The sequence below is a fragment of the Anolis carolinensis genome, chromosome 4, assembly GCF_035594765.1.
Source record: "Anolis carolinensis isolate JA03-04 chromosome 4, rAnoCar3.1.pri, whole genome shotgun sequence".
Lineage (NCBI taxonomy): Eukaryota > Metazoa > Chordata > Lepidosauria > Squamata > Dactyloidae > Anolis > Anolis carolinensis.
Window position 1 is genome coordinate 3,082,059 of NC_085844.1, and position 21,586 is coordinate 3,103,644.

The window sequence follows — 21,586 nt, forward strand, 5'->3', positions numbered from 1 at the left end:
AACTGCTGTAGTTAATACTGCTGGACTCGGGTGTGGTGCTGAGTGAAAAGATGTCTCCAGGCTAGAGCACAAGCTTCCAAGATGCTGAAAATGGGAAAAGCCTATATACCTCTATTGATGTACAATTGTCTGTCTTATCAGTGTATACACAGCATTGAATATTTGCCGCATATGTATGTTCTGTGATCCGCCCTGCGTCCCCTTCAGGGTGAGAATATCAATACTGTAAATAAATAAATATGTAATACAGTCTCAACCAATTCAACATAGTTTGTGCCACAAAAACAAAGTTTCTGGAGTAGAACAACTACTTTCAAAGAAAGAACTGCATAAACAATTTTCCAAAGTTTGTTACATAGTGTTACCTGCCAGTTGTTGGTGCAGGTGCTGCATTTGTTGCTGGGAGCACTGGGAGGCCTCCCGGACAGCCTCTTCCTTCCTGGCCTCTAACTGGTTGATCTCGCAGAGCAGCTCTTGGCGCAACCCTGCGATTTCGGACTCGTAAGCAGAGATCTGTCATCGATGGAGACAAAACAGTGCAAATAAAGAAACGGTATTTGGAGACGGCCATAGTGAAGAAATCATAGTTTCAATCAGCAGACCTTTTCTGGCTATGATCTCTGACATTCCCCCCTAGGAATCCATAAGAGATTTCCAGTAAGATATTGTGCACAGTAGCACTTTCTTCGAGAAATAGAAGTAGAAAATGAACAAGATGATGATGACATAGAGGAACAAGAGGAGAAGGGAGAGGAAGAAAAATAGTAACAGGAAGAAATAGAAGCAGAAACAGAAGAAGAAGATGTAGAACAAGAACAAGAAGAAATAGAAGTAAATGTAGGAGAAAAACAAGAAGATGATGACATGGAAAAACGAGGAAAAAAAGGAAGAACCACAAGAAGAAATAGAAACAGAAACAAAACAGGAACAAGGCAAAATAGAAGTAGAACAAGAAGACAACAAAATACAGGAACAAGAGAAGTAGGAGGAAGAAGTAGCAATAGAACAAGAAGACAAAATAGAAGTACAAGTAGAACAAGAGGACAACAAAATACAGGAACAAGAGAAGTAGGAGGAAGAAGTAGCAGTAGAACAAGAAGACAAAATAGGAGAAGGAATACAAGAAGAAATAGAAGTACAAGATGATGACACAGAGGAAGAGGAAGAAGAAGAACAACAAGAAGAAATAGAAACAGAAAGAGAAGAACAAGAAAAATAACAAGAAGAAAAATAGAAGAAGAAATGCAAGAAGAAATAGAAGTAAAAGAAGAACAAGAAGATGCTGACATAAAGGAACAAGAGATGAAGGAGGAAGAGAAAAAGAACAACAAGAAGAAATAGCAACAGAAGCAGAAGAACAAGAAGAGGAAATAGAAGAAGGAAAACAAGAAGAAATAGAAGAAAAACTAGAAGAACAGCAAAAAGATTAAGACACAGAGGAACAAGAGGAAAAGAGAGAACAGGAAGAACAACAAGAAGAAATAGAAACAGAAGAACAAAACAAAATAGAAGAAAGAATACAAGAAGAAGTAAAAGTAAAAATGAATAAGAAGATGATGGCACAGAGGAACATCAAGAAAAGAAGGGAGAAGAAGAAGATATAGAAACAGAAACAGAAGAACAAGAAGAACAAGAAGAAGATGAAATAGAAGAAGGAATAAGAGGAGAAATCGAAGTAAAAGAAGAACAAAAAGATGACAACATAGAGGAAGAAGAGGAACAGGAAGAACAATAACAACAAGAAAAAATAGAAACAGAAGAACAAGAAGAAAACAAAATAGAAAAAGGAAAACAAAAAGAAATAGAAGTAGTAGAAGAAATAGAAACAGAAATAGAAGCACAAGAACAAGAAGAAGACAAAATAGAGGAAAGAATACAAGAAGAAATAGAAGTAAAAGAAGAACAAGATGACAACATAGAGGAACAAGAGGAGGAGGAACAAGAAGAAACAGAAACAGAAACAAGAACAAGAGGATGACGAAATAGAAGAAGAAACAGAAACAGAAGAACAAGAAGACAACAAAGCAGAAAACGAAAACAAAAAGAAATGGAAGAAGAAGATGATGTTGATGATGATTATGACGACGACATAGAGGAACAAGAGGGGAAAAGAGGGAGAGGAAGAAGAAGAGCGCTTAGGCGTCCATCCCGCCCCCTTCCACCGCCTGTGCTGACCCCTTCCGTTCCTGCCTGACCTTGTTCCGCAGGCCTCGGGCGGCCTCCTCGGAGGAGTGGAGCTGCTGGGTCATCCGCTGGCAGCGCTGGGCCTGGCCGGAGAGCTGCTCGGTCAAGGCTCGGTTACGCTCCTCGGCTTCGGCCAGGGCCTGCAGGCTGCGCGGGGAGTCCACCTCCACCGTCTGGGTCACGTACTGGATATGCATTGGAGAAAAGAAACAGGTGGCCATCTGTCGGGAGTGCTTTGATGGTGTCCTCCCACCTAGCAGAAGGGGGCTGGATTGGATGGCCTCTGAGGGTCCCTCCCAACTCTAGGAGTCTATTATTCTAGATATAGATTATTCAGGATGAGAGATGTGGGAGGCGATGTTCTGTATGTGTGTGTGCAAACACATGCAGGTGCACTGTATTTTATTTACTTTGCAAACACATGCATATATATGATCATTATATACACAGGCAAATAGGAGGTGATGTTGTATGTGTGTGTGTGTATGTGTGTATATACACACATACATACATACATACATACATACATACATATACAGTAGAGTCTCACCTATCCAACATAAACGGGCCGGCAGAATGTTGGATAAGCGAATATGTTGGATAATAAGGAGAGATTAAGGAGAAGCCTATTAAACATCCAATTAGGTTATGATTTTACAAATTAAGCACCAAAACATCATGTTATACAATAAATTTGGCAGAAGAAGTAGTTCAATACACAGTAATGCTATGTAGAAATTACTGTATTTATGAATTTAGCACCAAAATATCACGATATATTGAAAACATTGACTACAAAAATGCATTGGATACTCTAGAACATTGGATAAACAAGTGTTGGATAAGTGAGACTACTTTATATGTAAACACATGCAGATGCACCGTAGTTTATATACTTTGCAAACACATGCATATATATGATCATTATATACACAGGCAAACAGGAGGCGATGTTGTATGTGTGTGTATGTGTGCATATACACACACACACACATACATACATACATATGCAAACACATGCAGATGCATTATATTTTATATATTTTGGCAAACACATGCTGGCAAACAGGAGTAGATGTTGTGCGCGCGTGCATGCATGTGTCTACATGACATTGATAACCCAGGAACAAAAATTGTGTTGCATAGTGTTATTACAGTAATTACACGGTGTTGTTACATGTTGCTGTTGTTGTGTAAATGTAATTTTTCCAAGGGTGCATCAAATAGTTTTGACTTATCATAACTGCTAATGGAAACATACTATACAATAGCCCGGAGGAATTAGAAAATTCCTTGAAGGGATGTATTTTTCAGGATGCATGTAGGTCATCCATGTACTGGATTCCAGCTGGTTAGGGCAGCATAGTATGGCGGTTTCAGTGTTGGATGGTAAGTCATGTATGTACGGATTTCCACCTGTTTAAGGCACCATAATATGGCGGTTTCAGCACTGGACAAGACCCAGGTTCGAATCTCCACTTGGCCACTGGATGGCCTTGGGAGAGACACTTTCTCAGCCCCAGAAACAGAAAGGACTTGAAGGCATCTTGAGTGGCCTCTAGTGGTCACATGAGAAATTGCACCCAGGCTCACCTGGATCTCAGGTGGGCGGCTCTTTTGGGCTTCCAGGGAGAGCTGGAGGCCGCGCAGGTGCTCTTCCAGGCGGCGGACTTCCTCCTCTTTGCGCCACTGGAGACGGTCCACCTGGGCCTCCAGCCCCACCGCCTCCTCCACCTTCTGCTGCAACGTGGCCTCCAGGCGCTGGACTTTGCCCCGCAGGTCCTCATTCTCCTGGAAGGAAAAAGAGAGATCAGAGATTGCATCGATGCAAGCAATGTGCTCAGACTATAAGCAAGGAAAGCTAGCTCTAAGTCATGGAGTCAGGCATGGGTCAACTTCAGCCCTCCCTCCAGGTGTTTTGGACTCCAACTCCCACAATTCCAACTTGGGTGGGAGACACTGCTAATAGCGGGAATCCGCTTGGACTAGATAGCCTTTGGGGGTCCCTTGCAACTCTAGAGCCCTGTGGTTCTCTGCCAGGAGGCCCGACCTTGAGGAGGGGGGCCGGAGGCTGAGCCGAGGCAGAGGCCAGCTTCTCCAAGAGGCCCTGCGTGAGGCCCAGGCTCTGCTTCAGCCCTTCGTTCTCCACCGTCAGGTTGTGGATCCGCTTCTCCGAGTCGGTGATCCCCTGCAAAGGAGACAATGCACAGAAGGTCCAACGTGTCACCGGAACCCTCTGACTTGAAACAGCATTACAGGTTGGTAAAATCAGCAAGCAGTTTAGTGTAGAGTATATGTAGGCAAAGCAATAAAAATAGTAATAAAGTATTAATCCAAAAATCCAAGATAATCCATAGAATTGCAGGAAAAAGCCAAGTCCAACATTACATCCAGATCTATAGAGCAAAGTACATGAAAAAGAGAAGGAACCAAAACAGCAAGAATCCTCAGGCATGAGCTTAACCTGACAAGAACCTGGTGTTTGAAACATGGAGCATGGAGCTTGAAACTAAACCAGCAAGGTTAAGAGATGTTGACTCAACTGAACTAATGTCTCAGATGAATCATTATAAACCCTTTCCAAGGGCTGGAACTGACAAGACAGCATTCTTCTTTGCTTTCCCATAAGATAATGAGTTGTTATCTTTTCTTAGCTGTAAACGAGCAGAGCACCTGAAGTTTTGACTGCCTTGCCTATGTTTATTGAAACTCTGCTTTCTGCTCAAGGTTTCATTATTGCCAGCACCTGGCAAAGCATTTTCAGAGTCACCGTCAGAGAAAATCAGTGAAAGGTCTTTCTCAGAAATATGACCTTGCTCAGGCCCCACTTCCTCTGAGCTTAACTCCGGCCCGCACCCATCAATAGGAACATCACCTCCATCCCCGTTATGCAGAACAATCATCATTCCCATCGTGAACATCAGACTCAATCAGAGGCTGAACAGGGACATCAACAATCACAAGCTGAACAGGCAGACATACAACACAAAGGAGCAGAAGTGGATCTCCATGATTTCCCCTTCTTTTTTGCAAGGGTTGGAAGGGATAGAGCGGGGTGCTTTTCTCACCGTTCCCATGCGGAGCCGGGCCAGTTCCTCCTCTCGCTCTTGAATCTGTTGCTTCAAGCGTTGGATCTGCCGGGAGAGGAGAAAGAATCAAGCACATTATCCTGGCCCCTCTTTGGAGGACTTGGATTGTGTCTTCCTGCCTGGCCAAAGGGGGTTAGAATAGATGACCTTTGGGGGTCCCTTCCAACTCCAACTGGAATATGCAGCTGCCTGGGAGTCTGCTTCTTTCAAACAGAGGCTGGGTGGCCATCTATCAGGAGGGCTTCCTGTCATCCTGGCAGAAGAGGGTTGGACTAGATGACCTTTGGGGTTCCCTTCCAACTGTAGGACTAAATAGCTCTTTGTCTTTGTGTCAGTAGTATATCCTAGGTTCCTCCAAAGCCAAGCATAATGTTTCAGAATAAGTTTAAAAACATAGCTATTTGTCTTTGTGTCAGTAGTATATCCTAGATTCCTTCAAAGCCATGCATAATATTTCATAATGCAGTTAAACTGCACTGAATTTTATTCTGAGCATTTACATTGCCATATAATGTAGCTCAATGCAGTTAAACTGCACTTCATAGCAGTATATATGGGGTGTGGGTGGCCTTTGGGCGTCCCTTCCAACTCAAGGATTCTTCGATCTTACTGCCATGCCCTGAATTGGATCTATCAATTCTATGATTGATTGATAGACACAGAGGCTACATGCATACATACTTATTTACTTACAAGGGGTTGGACAGGATGGCCTTTGGGGATCCCTTCCAATTCTAGTGTAACACATACTGCCTGGAAATCTGGTGGACCCTCTATCCTTCCCTGGAGGTCTTTAAGCAGAGGCTGGATGGGCATCTGTCGGGAGGAATCAGATGGTGCCTTCCCTTGTGGCAGAATGGGGTTGGTCTGGGTGGCCTTTGGGGATCCCTTCTAACCTTTTTAAGATCCTATGATTCTATGACAGTGGAATATATTGCCTGGGGGTGTGATGGGGGACTTTAAGCAGAGGCTGGATGGCCATCTATTGGGAGGGATCAGAATGGGGTTGGTCTGGATGGCCTTTGGGGGTCCCTTCTAATCCTTTTAAGGATCTTATGACTCTACACGGTGGAATATATTGCCTGGGAGTGTGATGGGGGACTTTAAGCAGAGGATGGATGGGCATCTGTCGGGAGGGATCAGATGGTGCCTTCCCTTGTGGCAGAATGGGGTTGGTCTGGATGGGCTTTAGGGGTCCCTTCCAGCTCTGGGATTCAAATGGCAGATAGAAGGCCCAGTCATGAACCAAACAAGACAGAATATAACGAAGGGGATGAAGAAAAATTTAAATGGAGAAATATAACGAATTGGAAAGGAAATGTATACTAAAATGGTAGAGGACCCCGGCCCAATTATCATACATAACAATGTGTTGGCATTGCGGGGCAAATAGGGTATGGTATTTCCACATGTGGTAGCTAAAAAATAATGGAGACGAAGGAGACAATATTAAAAGCATTACTACAGGTAGATTAGGAGGGATTTGTAGCTTGATCTCAAGCTTGGGTTTCTAGGATGCAGCTCGGCCAAGTGATGGCTGTAACGACTGCCACCAATTTGGAGCGATGCAACCACCAAAGATGCAGGGAGACATTTACTTTTCTTTAAAGGGTAGCGTAACTTGGCTTAGAATATATGTAACAGAGGCTTGGATGTAGGAAGAACAATAACAAGTTTACTCAGGTACAGAGCGTAGTGGTTTCAATGTTGCTTCTCACTTAGAGGTACACTTTCTTCAACAGTTACAATAATAACATATGATGGATTCCCTCTCAAAGGGAATTTTAAACCAAAATTCATACTTCATTACAATGGCCACTCCACTTGGGGCCTCACCTGTTGGCGGAAGGTGCCAGCCAGGCACTCGGTCTCCTTCTCCTGGTCTTCTGCCTTCTGCCGGAGTCCGGCCACTTCCTCTGTGAGGCGGCTCCTCTCTCCTTGGAGCGCATGGATGGACTCCACCAGCTGATGGACACCGGGCGGAGCCATTGGGTAGAGCAGGCAAGCCGAGGGCAGCGTCACACCTGGATGGAGGAGGGAAGACACCTGGGTTGCATCACAGGAAGCACATGTCAGCCGAACACCAAGACCAGGAAGGATCCTGGAGCAGATCATTACAGAGCAGATCATTACGGAGCAGCAATCATCTAGAAAGGAATACCATGATTGATAACTCAACATGGATTCCTCAAAAACAAGTCAATAGAGTTACAAGCTTGGTAGATGCAGGGAATGCTGTGGATGAAGAAGATCTTGACTTCTGCTGTCAAGAATTCAGTGACTGCACGTTGCTTAGGTCGCATTGACCGATCATCTGCGTAGGGTTCCATACTTCGCCCTTTAACAACACAACCGTTCAATGCTAAGGCTTTTTTTCTTCTTTTTTTTCTTTTTTTCCTTCTGTGATTCATATGTTATTTGAGTGATTATATTGCTTCTGTTTGTGTGATTGTTTTAGTCAATTGTTATGGGGTTTTTTTGTATTCTTATAGCGTTTTATAGTATTTTCAGTGTTTTATTGTACAATGTTTTATGCTGGTTTTATATTGGAAACCGCCCTGAATCCGCCCTTTTTGGTAGAGAGGGTGGTATACAAATAAACTTTTACTTACTACTACTTACTTACTTCCCTCCAAATGGAAGTGTAGAGAAGTCTACTGAACAAGCCAGGACCTGCCGCATAATAAGACTGCCATCCGTTGAGGAGTTATGAAGGGGGAGGCATTACTTTTCATTCAACCCTCGTACAAAGGGGAATGGATACAAGGGGCAGTGGCCTCTTTGGACGCCTCCCTGGGGCTCACCTGCGTGCACCTTCTCCAGGAGGCCCTGCTGCTCCGCGATGATGCGCTCCAGGCTCTCGATGAGGCTGAGCTTGTCCTGCATGCGCTGCCGGCAGACCCTCTTCAGGGCCCGGAGCTGCTTGCGCCGCCGGCTCTCCTCCTTGCGCAGCCGGGAGCGGTACTCGCCCGCCTTCTCCTGCAGCCGCTGCATCTGGGAGTAATGCTCCAGGAAGGAGAGCAGGTGGGACATCACTGAGACCAAGGGGGAGTCCGGAGGCTGCGGGAAAAGGTGCCCAAAGGTGAGGATGCCGGGAAGGGAGAAAGGGCAGCAGTGGGGCACACAAGTGCACCTTCCAATGGGACCATCCCCATCACTCCCTTGCCTTCTGTTGCACCTCAGCGCTGGTTCACCTTGCTCTTAACACACACTCCATCACAGCAGACTTGGTTTTTACAGTGTATTGATAAAAGATAGCAAAGTCTGAATAAAAAGCTGTAAAGAAAGCAATAAGCCAAATGCAAAGGCAGTCAGTGAAAACAATAATCCAAATGTAAAGGAAATCTGTAGAATATAGTTCAAAGTCTCTAATCAGTCATAAAACAAGGCAGCATGAACTCCAAAATGCAATCCAAAACAGGATCCAGGCATGAACAAAAGCAAGAATGATATTCCATGAGCATAGACAAGGCAGGAACTTAGCTTCCCAAAACCAACGTTGCTTCGTCTGAAATCTTTCCCTGGTTCTCTTATTTAACCATGCTTACAGGCTAAGAAAGCATTCCTTTGTCCTTGAGTTCCCACATGTTTGCCAGCTATTCTAAGAGAACGTCTGGGAAGATGACCTCTTAACCTTAACCTTGCATCTGTACCTAAGGAAGACTCCTCTGAGTCACTGCCAGAGCCACTTAGGACTTGTTGTTGTTTTTTTTAAATAATTTTTATTATGTTATAAGTAATATTACAGTGAAAGCTAGGAAAACATAGTAAATAAAGGATAGTGAGGGAAAGGTGCAGAAGAATAAACAAAACAAAAAAAGAACAAAAAAGAAAAAAATAATAGTAAAAAAGAAAAAAAAGAAAAAAGGAACTTTTTCTTCCCTCTTAGGGAAGTACTTTTCGTAGATTCGTCATTATCCATTGTGTTTCCCAGTTTTCCTTCTTTAGATTTTAGTGTGAGACTTGTTGATGTTCTGAATCCTGTGAAAGGTCACCCTTATCACTAATTTCTGCCTCACTATTATTCTGTTTATCAACAACTTCCCTGCTTCCCTGCTAGCCTGTGGCCTCTCTGAAAATTCAGAGCTTTCAACTGAAAATTCAGAGCTTTCAACTTTTCCTGGATCAGCCTGCATAAACCTAAATCCCCCTTCATCATCAGACTGAACCACAACACCTTCCCACTTTTCCAGTTGCTTTTTAAAATGTCCTGTTTTCTCTCTCCTCCTCCCGTCTCCATTTGTCTTCAGCTTTCTTCACCTGCTGCAAACCGAACCCATCTATCTATACACATAATAAAAGTGAAAATCTGTATGTGTGTATGTGGTACAGGTGTCCATTTACACAGACAGGCTCCTGCTTCCACAAACAGCTACAATTCCCAGTGCCACAAAGACACTCCCTCCAATGACATTGCAGGTCATAGCGAACGCCATGAACATGTCCAAGAGCCCTGCCAATGTCCTTCACAAACACCATAGTGCCCACCACACAAGTGAAACCTTTCATTCGGGGACCATTTCATCCTAGATTTTCTGTTTTCCCTCCACCCAGTGTTCCTTTCTCTCTCGACTGGTTTGGAATTTGCATGACCCCACCCACTCCTCTCCCTTAGCCCTTTCCTATCCTTTCTTATGCCGCACAACAAAGAGCGGAATTAATCAGCAACTGAACAACTACACATACTGGAGGGGTTCAGGGGGACTGACTCAACACAATGAAGGCTTTCATATCTGAGTTTTCTTGTTTTTCCTCCACAACTTGGCATCCAAGGGTTGCTTACTCTCTCCATTGGTGTGGAATGCATTCATTTATTTATTATGCATTTATTTACAGTATTTATATTCCACCCTTCTTTCTCACCCCGAAGGGGACTCAGGGCGGATTACAATGAACACATATATGGCAAACATTCAATGCCAACAGACAAACAACATACAGTATAGACAGACACAGAGGCATTTAACATTTTTCCAGCTTCACGATTCCGGCCACAGGGGGAGCTGTTGCTTCGCTGTCCACTAGTGGCTGTACTTCCTCATTCCTTTCCTCATGTTTTGCTGGAAGTTTTATGGTGTTGTAAATTAGTTATATTAGCCTCCCACATAAAGCGTACCTAAATTTCCTAATTGACAGATGCAACTGTCTTAGGTCAACAGCAAGCCGGGCTATTTAATGGTCGGTGGCTTAACCCGACCCGGGCTTCGAACTCATGACCTGTTGGTCAGTGGTGATTTATTGCAGCTGGTTACTAGCCAGCTGCGCCACAACCCGGGATTTGCATGACCCCGCCCACTGCCTCTCCCTTAACCCTTTCCTACTCTTTTCAACTCACTCTGCATAACAAACAGAGCAGGACTAAGCCGCAACTAAGCATACTGGAGAAGTCTGGGGGATTGACTCCACATGATGGAAGTTGTAGTTCACCCTGCATCAAGACACAGCACTGTGATCCCCACCAACAATGGACCTGGACCACATTTGGCACACACAACCCCCATGACCAACTGAACCTACTGGGGGAGGGGGCTGGCCTTCATTTCTGGGAGTTGTAGTTCACCTACATTTGAGACTCCATGACCAGCACCAACAATAGACCGGGACCAAACTTGGCACACAGAACCCCCATCTATATATATAAAAGAGTGATGGCATCATGGCGACCCACAAAACAACAAAACTACAGGGCCCCCAACCTCGAAATTTGACAACACAACCCATCATCCACGCCTCTAGGTTGATACAACAAAAAGAAAAGAAAAATAAAGTCCTAATTAGAGAGAGAGGAATAATTGCTTTTATCCAATTGCTGCCAGTTAGAAGGCTAAGCTCCTCCAACTTGGTCTCCTAGCAACCCAATAAAAAATAATAAAAAGCCCTAAAAAATTAATACAATAAAATACTATAATAACAGAAAATAACTAAAAATAATACAAGAAAATAATAAAATATAATAAATAAAAATATAACTTACAATAAAATTAATAAAAAATGCAAATAACGTCAAATAAAAATGACACAACAATTTTTAACCAATACCACCACCACTTTGCCACAGCAACGCGTGGCCGGGCACAGCTAGTGACCAATATGTATCTTCAATGTGTGTGTTTACAGAATTTGTGCAATGTTTGTGTGTTTAGTGTAATAATGATGATGACAATATCAACACATCCTAACAGGACCAGGGAAAACCCAGGGCAATGGGAGCCATACCTTTTCTCCGGGGGATCCCATTTCTGCAAGGGAGAGCTTTGCGGCGGCTGCTTGTTTCAATGACCGAAATTCGGAGAGCGGGGTGGGGGCTTCTCCCAGATCTAGGTCTTCCTCCTCTTCCTCGGTGCTACTTCGGGGGTCACTTTCTGAGCTGCCTGCCAAAAGAGGAACAATTCTGAACGAAAAATAAATGCTGAAAATCCCAGCAACCATACTTTTTTGTGCTGGCCTGCCTCCTTTGTTATAAAGGTCAGGAAACTATTACACTATGTCACACGATTTTCATTCCTGGGTTACCAATGCCATTTCCATTTCACCCATTTTTACCATTTAATGGTAGTCTCTGCATTTTATCATTTTTATTTTATTATGTTAATACTAGCTGTGCCCGGCCACGCGTTGCTGTGGCGTTGCCTGGTGGTGTCTGTATTTTATAGGCAGTGTGGAAGAGGCCTAAGTGAGGCCTAAGTTTGCCTGTCCCCTGGGCTGAGTGGGTTGCTAGGAGACCAAGTGGGCAGAGCTTAGCCTTCTAACTGGCAGCGATTGGATAAAAACAATTATTCCTCTCCCTCTAATTGGGACTTTATTTTTCTTCTCTTTTTGTTGTATCAACCTAGAGGCATGGATGAGGGGTTGTGCTGTCAATTTTCGAGGTTGTGGGGTGTTTAGTTTTGTTGTTTTGTCGGTCGCCAGGATTCCATCACTCTTTTATATATATAGATTGTATTACAGTAGAGTCTCGCTTATCCAAGCTAAACGGGCCGGCAGAAGCTTGGATAAGCGAATATCTTGGATAATAAGGAGGGATTAAGGAAAAGCCTACTAAACATCAAATTAGGTTATGATTTTACAATTTAAGCACCAAAACATGTTATACAACAAATTTGACATAAAAAGTAGCTCAATACGCAGTAATGTTATGTTGTAATTACTGTATTTACAAATTTAGCACCAAAATATCATGATATATTGAAAACATTGACGACACAAATGGCTTAGTTTATCCAGAGGCTTGGATAAGCGAGGCTTGGATAAGTGAGACTCTACTGTATATTGCTTTATTCTGGTTTTAATATGTTTATTTTCTCTGTTTGAAGATGTTGTCTATACATGTATTTTATTTTGCTTACTCTTTGTTCTTTGGGCTTGGCCCCATGTTAGCCGCCCCAATTCCCAGCGGGGAGATGGAGGCAAAATATAAAAATAAAGTACCATATATACTAAAGTATAAGTCGATCCAGCTATAAGCCGAGGCACCTAATTTTACCACAAAAAAACTAGGAAAACATTGACTCCAATATAAGCCGAGATGCCAATAAAATTACATTAATTGAGGCATCAGTAGTTTCAATGTTTTTGAATATTTACATCAAGCTCTAATTTGAGTTAAGACTGCCTAACTCTGATCAAATCATTATTCTCATCTTCTTGAATGTAAATGTGCTTATGTATCCTTTTAATAATAATAGAGTGAAATAATACATGTAATAATAATAATAATAATAATAATAATAATAATAATAATAATAATAATAATAATAAATACAGGAAAATAATACATGTAAAACTATTACACTATGTCACACGATTTTCATTCCTAGGTTACCAATGTCATTTCCATTTCATCCATTTTACCATTTAATGGTAGTCTCTGCATTGTATCATTTTTACGTTTTTATTTTGTTGTTTTATTATTGTATTACATTGCTTTGTCGTGGTTTTAATATGTTACTTATTTCCTGATACAGCACTTTATGAAACCTGTCCCCACTTTTAATTACTCTGATTTCGTCTGCTTGGATTTTAATGTATTGTCCATTATTTTATTTTGTGTATTGTTGGAATGTTTTAAGTTTTTGTCAAATATGTTGTGTTGTTGTTTCGGGCTTGTCCCTGTTGTGAGCCGCCCCGAGTCCCTTCGGGGAGATGGGGAGGGATATAAAAATAAAGATTATTATTATTATTATTATTATGTTTATCTGTTTGAAGATGTTGTCTATACATGTATTTTATTTTGCTTACTCTTTGTTCTTTGGGCTTGGCCCCGTGTTAGCCGCCCCGAGTCCCAGCAGGAAGATAGTATTATTATTATTATTATTATTATTATTATTATTATTATTATTGCTGTATATACAGTTGAGTCTCACTTATCCAACATAAACGGGCCGGCAGAATGTTGGATAAGCGAATAACTTGGATAATAAGGAGGGATTAAGGAAAAGCCTATTAAACATCAAATTAGTTTATGATTTTACAAATTAAGCACCAAAACATCATGTTAGATACCATAGTTGACAGAAAAAATAGTTCATTACACATTAATGCTATGTAGTAATTACTGTATTTACGAATTTAGCACCAAAATATCACCATGTATTGAAAACACTGACTACAAAAATGCGTTGGATAATCCAGAACGTTGGATAAGCGAATGTTGGATAAGTGAGATTCTACTGTACTTGAATATAAGCCGACCCAAATATAAGCCAAGGCATCTAATTTTACCACAAAAAACTGGGAAATCATTGACTCCAGTATAAGCCAAGGGTGGTAAATTTCAGAAATAAAAATAGATACCAAAAATTACATTAATTGAGGCATCAGTAGGTTAAATGTTTTTGAATCTTTACATCAAACTGTAATTTAAGATATGACTGTTCAACTCTGATTAAATCATTATTTTCATCTTCTTCAATGTAAATGTGCTTATGTATGCTTTTAATAATAATAGAGTAAAATAATAAATGTAAGAATAATAATAATAAATACAGGAAAATAATACATGCAATAATAAATAGAGAAAAATAATAAATGCAATAATAATAATAATAATATCAGAGTGAAATAATAAATGTATTATTAATAATAATAAAAATAGAGTGAAATAAATGTAATAGTAGCAACAATAATAAAAATAATAAATGTAATAATACCAATAATAATAGAAACAATAATAAAAGGGGGAAAGTTTATGAAACTGCACAAACTTGGCTTTTGCAGGAAGGACTTCCTGCATCACATTTTGTTATAGTTTTTCAATGAATACTGTATATACTCAAGTATAAGCCTAGTTTTTCAGCCCTCTTTTTAAGACTGAAAAAGACCCCCTCGGCTTATATTCGGGTGAGGGTCCTGGTTGGCTTATATTTGGGTCAGCTTATACTCAAGAATATATGGTACATTTATTATTTTTCTCTATTATTGTTGCTACTATTACATTTATTTTACTCTATTTTTATTATTATTAATAATACATTTATTACTTCACTCTGATCATTATTATTATTATTATTGCATTTATTATTTTACTCTATTATTTCATGTATTATTTTCCTGCATTTATTATTATTACATGTACTATTTTACACTTATTATTATTAAAAGAATACGTAAGCACATTTACATCGAAGAAAATGAGAATAATGATTTGATTAGAGTTGGACAATCTTATCTTAAATTAGAGCTTTATGTAAATATTCAAAAACATTTAATCTACCAATGCCTCAATTAATGTAATTTTATTAATATCTATTTTTATTTCTGAAATTTACCACCCTTGGCTTATAGTGATTTCTCAGTTTTTTGTGGTAAAATTAGATGCCTCGGCTTATATTCGAATCGGCTTATACTTGAGTATATACGGGTATCTAGATTTTCAATGAATAGTGGAAGCTCCTTCCTTCGAAACAGAGGCTGGATGGCCATCCGCCAGAGATACTTTGATTGTGTTTTCCTGCAGGGCAGGGGGTTGGAATGCAAGGTTGAATGAAAAGTAATGCCTCCACCTTCGTTACTTGGGTTTGGATGGGAATATTTTAATAAACCAAACGCAGAAATAATCCTTAGACTGTGCTCTTTAACTTCCACTATTCACTTTTCCACATCATCACCAGACAATTGGATACATTTCTGCCAATGAGGGACATGTTTTCTGAAGCCGTCACGGAAGAAGTCGACACTCTGTTTCCACAACCGGCGTCTCACAGGACCCACCGTGCACAGATCTTCTGATAGCCAAGCAAAGTAATAATGTGACCCACATGTTCTTGTGAAATGCCGATGGTGCTTGAAGTTTCTCTCTGAGTGATACGACCATCATCCTGAATCAATCTGTCCACCTTTTGCTTGTGAAACTCGGTGGTTTCTGTCACAGAACGTCCAACTCTTTGTTTGTCATGCAAGTCAGATGTTCCCACCTCAACATCTTTAAACTTACTCGCCCAACGACACACAGTACTCACATCAACACAATCCCCATAAACATCTTGCATTCTCTGATGAACCTCCTTTGGGGTGACACCTTTTCCGGTCAAGAATTCAGTGAATTCAACTTTTGGGACAATTTACTTTAGAGAAATAAGAAATTGATAATGATTTTATATAATAAATTAATAGAATGGAATACAGAATCGGAAATAATTAAGGATTCAATGATAAAATGGTCCAGGAATATAGGCAGATCTATAACTATGGAGGAATGGGAAAATATTTGGAATAAAAAAATAAAATACTGTTATTCAATTGATTTGAAAGAGAATTGTCTAAAAACCATTCACAGATGGTATTTAACCCCTAAAAAATTGGGATTAATGTATGAAAATAGAGATAATAAATGTTGGCGCTGCAGGGAACAAATAGGGTCATATTTCCATATATGGTGGAACTGTAAAAATATTAAAAGTTCTTGGAAATCAATTCATTTAGAATGTAAGAAAATCTTAAAAATCAACTTGGAATGTAAACCTGAATATTATCTGTTAGGGTTATATGAAATGCAAAATCAGGATAAATTAGACTCTTTAAAAGAAAAAGAAAATAAGATAAAAATTTTCACATATGCAGTAACTGCTGCAAGATTGGTACCGTGTTTCCCCGAAAATAAGACAGTGTCTTATATTAATTTTTGCTCCCAAAGATGCACTAGGTCTTATTTTCAGGGGATGTCTTATTTTTCCATGAAGAAGAATTCACATTTATTGTTGAACAAAAAAAAATGGACATTTATTATATACTGTACAGTAGTGGTCATCATAAACCAGCATAACCAGACAAACTGTGAATTCTATCAATAATTTCTTGTTACTACCAATATTTCCATGTATGGTACGTACATTTACCAATCCTGCATGCTCTGGTGTTCTGTTCGTTGGGCATGCTTCCAAACAAAAACTTTGCTAGGTCTTACTTTCAGGGGAGGCCTTATATTTAGCAATTCAGCAAAACCTCGGCTAGGTCTTATTTTATGGGGATGTCTTATTTTAGGGGAAACAGGGTAGTAGCTAAAAATTGGAAGAACCCCGTGAGTCCCACAATAACAATGTGGTTGGAAAAAATATTGGATATTAAAGATATAGACAAATTAACTTATTTGGTAAAAAGAAACACAGGGAAAGCAATGAAACAAACGGACTGGTCTGATCTGGAAGTTTATTTACAGGAAGAACTGAAAGGAAAATGAAATACAAGAATGCGGAAGGAAGAAAGAAGAGTGGAAGTCCATCTCCCTCCCCCAACCCCCCTCCCACTTTAGATAGGGACTCAACCCGGGAGTCGTTCTTAGACCCCCAACCCCATTTTTTCCCTAGCTTTCCCTCTTTTTCCCCTAATCCAGAACCTTACCCTGATTCACACGAGTTATCCCTTCACACCCCTAAATCCGTGTCAGGGCCATTCCCTTCCCTATTTCCTACCCCTCCCATTCCCACCTACCCCGATCCTCCCTCCCTACTCTTTGTGATGACTCATGGGCCGTGTAGTCCCGTTCCAAGTACTATTGTGGCAGATGAAGAGGAAAACTTGGGTTTCCCACCGTTTCAGCCAGAATTGGAGCCCTTGCACCTGCAAGATGTTTGCCCACAAGAAGTCAGCCAAACAAGCCTTGAGCAGAAATCTCCCCCATTTTCTCGCCGGGATTATTATAATCAAGATAGAGGCGCTTGAGAGGCGACTCGCCGGAGCGCCAGGATAGCTGCCAGACAATTAGCTGATTAAGTCTGTTTCCCTTGGGAAACTTTAAGGAGTCATGCATCTGGACACAGTATAGGTTTCGGTTCTTGTTCCCCAGAGAAAGTGTTCCTTGGCGGGAAAACAAGATCCTATATAGGTGTTTGGCCGCAAAGAAATCCTTGCGGAGTAAATTCGTCGGCTTGAGGAGTGAGATCGTGTGTAGACTTCGTACTCCAGTTCCCAGCTCCCGGGTCAAGTTTCTTGCCCAGCCTTGTACCATGGACTTCTATGGACTCAGTTTTTGATTCATGTTTGCCTTGTTTCAAGTTTGATCTTGCCAAGTTTCAAGTCTTGCCTTGCCTTGCGTTTTAAACCACGGACCTTGCTTCTCAGTTTCAAGCCTTGTTTTCCAGTTTCCTTCGGATTTACCTTAAGCCTCAAAGACTATGGACAGTTCCCCACACTATTGCTTGCCAAATAGTGTGTGTTTCGGTGAAGTGGATTATAACTTTGGACTCTAATATCTCATATTGGACATTGTTTTCCTGGACTATATTTGACCTTTCCTGAAAGGACTACTTCTGAACTATATTCTACACTTGTTTTTATTGACTTTATATATTTCCTTAATAAAGATATTACATAGATTCTGGTCTCTGCGCATGGTTATTGGTGTTCTGCAGCCTGGGTCCTGACACTCTTCCCTTTAGATCAGGGGTCCCCAAACTTTTAAAGCAGAGGGCTGGTCCACAATCCTTCAGACTGTTGAGGGGCCGAATTATCATTTGGGGGAAAAAAATTCCTATGCACACTGCACATATCTTATTAGTAGTGCAAAACAACAACAATAACAATGAAAGAACAATACAATATTTAAAAATGAAAACAATTTTAACCAACATAACCTATCAGGATTTCAATAGGAAGTGTGGGCCTGCTTCTGGCCAATGAGATAGCCAAGTTAATTAGGATTGTTGTTGTTGTGTGTCTTCAAGTCATTTCAGACTTTGGGTGAGCTTAAGTCCAAAATTATTTATTTATTCATTTACTACATTTATTTACTACATTTATATCCCATCCTTTTCACCCCAAAGGGAATTCAGAGCAGCTGTATGTACATATTATATTATTAGCATAGCACAATATTAGCATTATATATTACTATATTGAACTATACCACTATACTGTAATATTATATGTAATATAGAATATATAATTAATATTATTATATGGTATTATTATTAGTGTTATATTGTATTACATTGTAATATTATTATCAATATAATATGCATGTACAATATATTATATTATTAAAACGGATATAAAAATATTATATTATAAATGAGGCCGGGGGCCAGGTAAATGACCTTGGAGGGCCACATCCGGCCCCCGGGCCTTATTTTGGGGACCCCTGCTTTAGATAGATCGATGCAATAATGGAAAAAACCTTCAATAAAGATTATTATTTTTAAAAAAGAATTCAATGACTGCACATTGCTTAAGTCGAATTGACCGAACGTCTGCGCAGGGTTCCATACTTGGCACTTTAACAACACAACCGTTCAATGCTAAGGCTTCCCCGTCTGTGCAGGGTGCCATACTTCGAACTTTAACAACACAACCGTTCAATGCTAAGGCTTCCCCGTCTGCGCAGGGTTCCATTCTTCGCCCTTTAACAACACAACCGTTCAATGCTAAGGCTTCCCCGTCAGTGCAGGGTTCCATTCTTCGCCCTTTAACAACACAACCGTTCAATGCTAAGGCTTCCCCGTCTGCGCAGGGTTCCATACTTCGCCCTTTAACAACACAACCGTTCAATGCTAAGGCTTCCCCGTCTGTGCAGGGTTCCATTCTTCGCCCTTTAACAACACAACCGTTCAATGCTAAGGCTTCCCCGTCTGCGCAGGGTTCCATTCTTCGCCCTTTAACAACACAACCGTTCAATGCTAAGGCTTCCCCGTCTGCGCAGGGTTCCATACTTCGCCCTTTAACAACACAACCGTTCAATGCTAAGGCTTCCCCATCTGCGCAGGGTTCCATTCTTCGCCCTTTAACAACACAACCGTTCAATGCTAAGGCTTCCCCGTCTGCACAGGGTTCCATTCTTCGCCCTTTAACAACACAACCGTTCAATGCTAAGGCTTCCCCGTCTGCGCAGGGTTCCATTCTTCGCCCTTTAACAACACAACCGTTCAATGCTAAGGCTTCCCCGTCTGCGCAGGGTTCCATACTTCGCCCTTTAACAACACAACCGTTCAATGCTAAGGCTTCCCCGTCTGCACAGGGTTCCATTCTTCGCCCTTTAACAACACAACCGTTCAATGCTAAGGCTTCCCCGTCTGCGCAGGGTTCCATTCTTCGCCCTTTAACAACACAACCGTTCAATGCTAAGGCTTCCCCGTCTGCACAGGGTTCCATTCTTCGCCCTTTAACAACACAACCGTTCAATGCTAAGGCTTCCCCGTCTGCACAGGGTTCCATTCTTCGCCCTTTAACAACACAACCGTTCAATGCTAAGGCTTCCCCGTCTGCGCAGGGTTCCATTCTTCGCCCTTTAACAACACAACCGTTCAATGCTAAGGCTTCCCCGTCTGCGCAGGGTTCCATACTTCGCCCTTTAACAACACAACCGTTCAATGCTAAGGCTTCCCCGTCTGCGCAGGGTTCCATTCTTCGCCCTTTAACAACACAACCGTTCAATGCTAAGGCTTCCCCGTCTGCACAGGGTTCCATTCTTCGTCCTTTAACAACACAACCGTTCAATGCTAAGGCTTCCCCATCTGCGCAGGGTTCCATTCTTCGCCCTTTAACAACACAACCGTTCAATGCTAAGGCTTCCCCGTCTGCACAGGGTTCCATTCTTCGCCCTTTAACAACACAACCGTTCAATGCTAAGGCTTCCCCGTCTGCACAGGGTTCCATTCTTCGCACTTTAACAACACAACCGTTCAGTGCTAAGGCTTCCCCGTCTGCGCAGGGTTCCATACTTCGCACTTTAACAACACATCCGTTCAATGCTAAGGCTTCCCTCCAAATGGAACTAACTGTAGAGGAGAGTCTACTGAACAAGCCAGGACCTGCCGCAGACCAGGACTGCCATCTGTTGAGGAGTTACGAAGGTGGAGGCATTACTTTTCATTCAACCCTCATATGATCTCTTCTGACTCTTATTATTCTATGAGTCTAAGTGGTCTCAACCCGCATGCGTTCTACAGTGCAGACGCAGCCAAGGCCTGGCTCTTGGACTACCTACTGTCCAGCTCCGCCATCTCCTTCCAAAGGTCCTCCTTCTGCGCCGGCTTCTTGGCCCTCTTTGGTGGCGGATCCAGGGAAAAGGCTTTCAGGTCCTGTTTGAGGTAAACATGGAAAAAGATAGGAATCAGGACCATTCTGCACAGGGTCAACATACCATGGATCAAAGAGCATGGCATTTCTTATTTTCCCCCTTACTTTTCATAATAACCGTTCATTTATCTTTCTTAGAGACGATTCCGTTTGTTAATGTGTTAGCAATGCCTGTATAATGGGAGCCCCCCGGTGGCGCAGCGTGTTAAAGCGCTGAGCTGCTGAACTTGCGGACCAAACGGTCGCAGGGTTGAATCCGGGGAGTGGGGTGAGCTCCCGCTGTTAGCCCCAGCTTCTGCCAACCTACCGTGTTTCCCCGAAAATAAGACAGTGTCTTATACTATTTTTTTCTCTTGAAGATGTGCTAGGTCTTATTTTCAGGGGATGTCTTATTTTCCATGAAGAAGAATGCACATTTATTGTTGAACAAAAAAAATGAACATTTATTTTATACTGTACAGTAGCTGTCATCACAAACAAGCATAACCACAAAAACTGTGAATCCTATCAAGAATTTGTTACTACCATTATTTCTATGTACAACAATCTATGGTACATACATTTACTGATCCTGCATGCTCTGGTGTTCTGTTTGGCAGGCATGTTTCCAAACACAAACTTTACTAGGTCTTACTATCGGGGGAGGCCTTATATTTAGCAATCCAGCAAAACCTCTACTAGGTCTTATTTTCCGAGGATGTCTTATTTTCGGGGAAACAGGGTAGCAGTTCGAAAACATGCAAATGTGAGTAGATCAATAGGTACTGCTCCAGCAGGAAGGTAACAACGCTACATGCAGTCATGCC

At 41.4% G+C, this 21,586-nt stretch overlaps 1 protein-coding gene across 1 annotated transcript in view; it reads right to left on the reverse strand.

Annotated features, from left to right (window-relative positions):
- The window catches only part of kifc2 (kinesin family member C2), an 80,707-nt gene that overhangs the window by 41,495 nt on the left and 17,626 nt on the right, over positions 1-21,586 (reverse strand). Inside the window, exons 2-10 of the mRNA XM_008123437.3 lie at positions 20,689-20,782; positions 11,490-11,644; positions 8,078-8,333; positions 7,110-7,297; positions 5,253-5,318; positions 4,235-4,372; positions 3,778-3,975; positions 2,196-2,369; positions 366-513 (exon numbers count right to left, since the gene is read on the reverse strand). Of these exons, the coding sequence (XP_008121644.2) occupies positions 366-513; positions 2,196-2,369; positions 3,778-3,975; positions 4,235-4,372; positions 5,253-5,318; positions 7,110-7,297; positions 8,078-8,333; positions 11,490-11,644; positions 20,689-20,782 (1,417 nt within the window). The remainder of the gene's footprint in view (positions 1-365; positions 514-2,195; positions 2,370-3,777; positions 3,976-4,234; positions 4,373-5,252; positions 5,319-7,109; positions 7,298-8,077; positions 8,334-11,489; positions 11,645-20,688; positions 20,783-21,586) is intronic.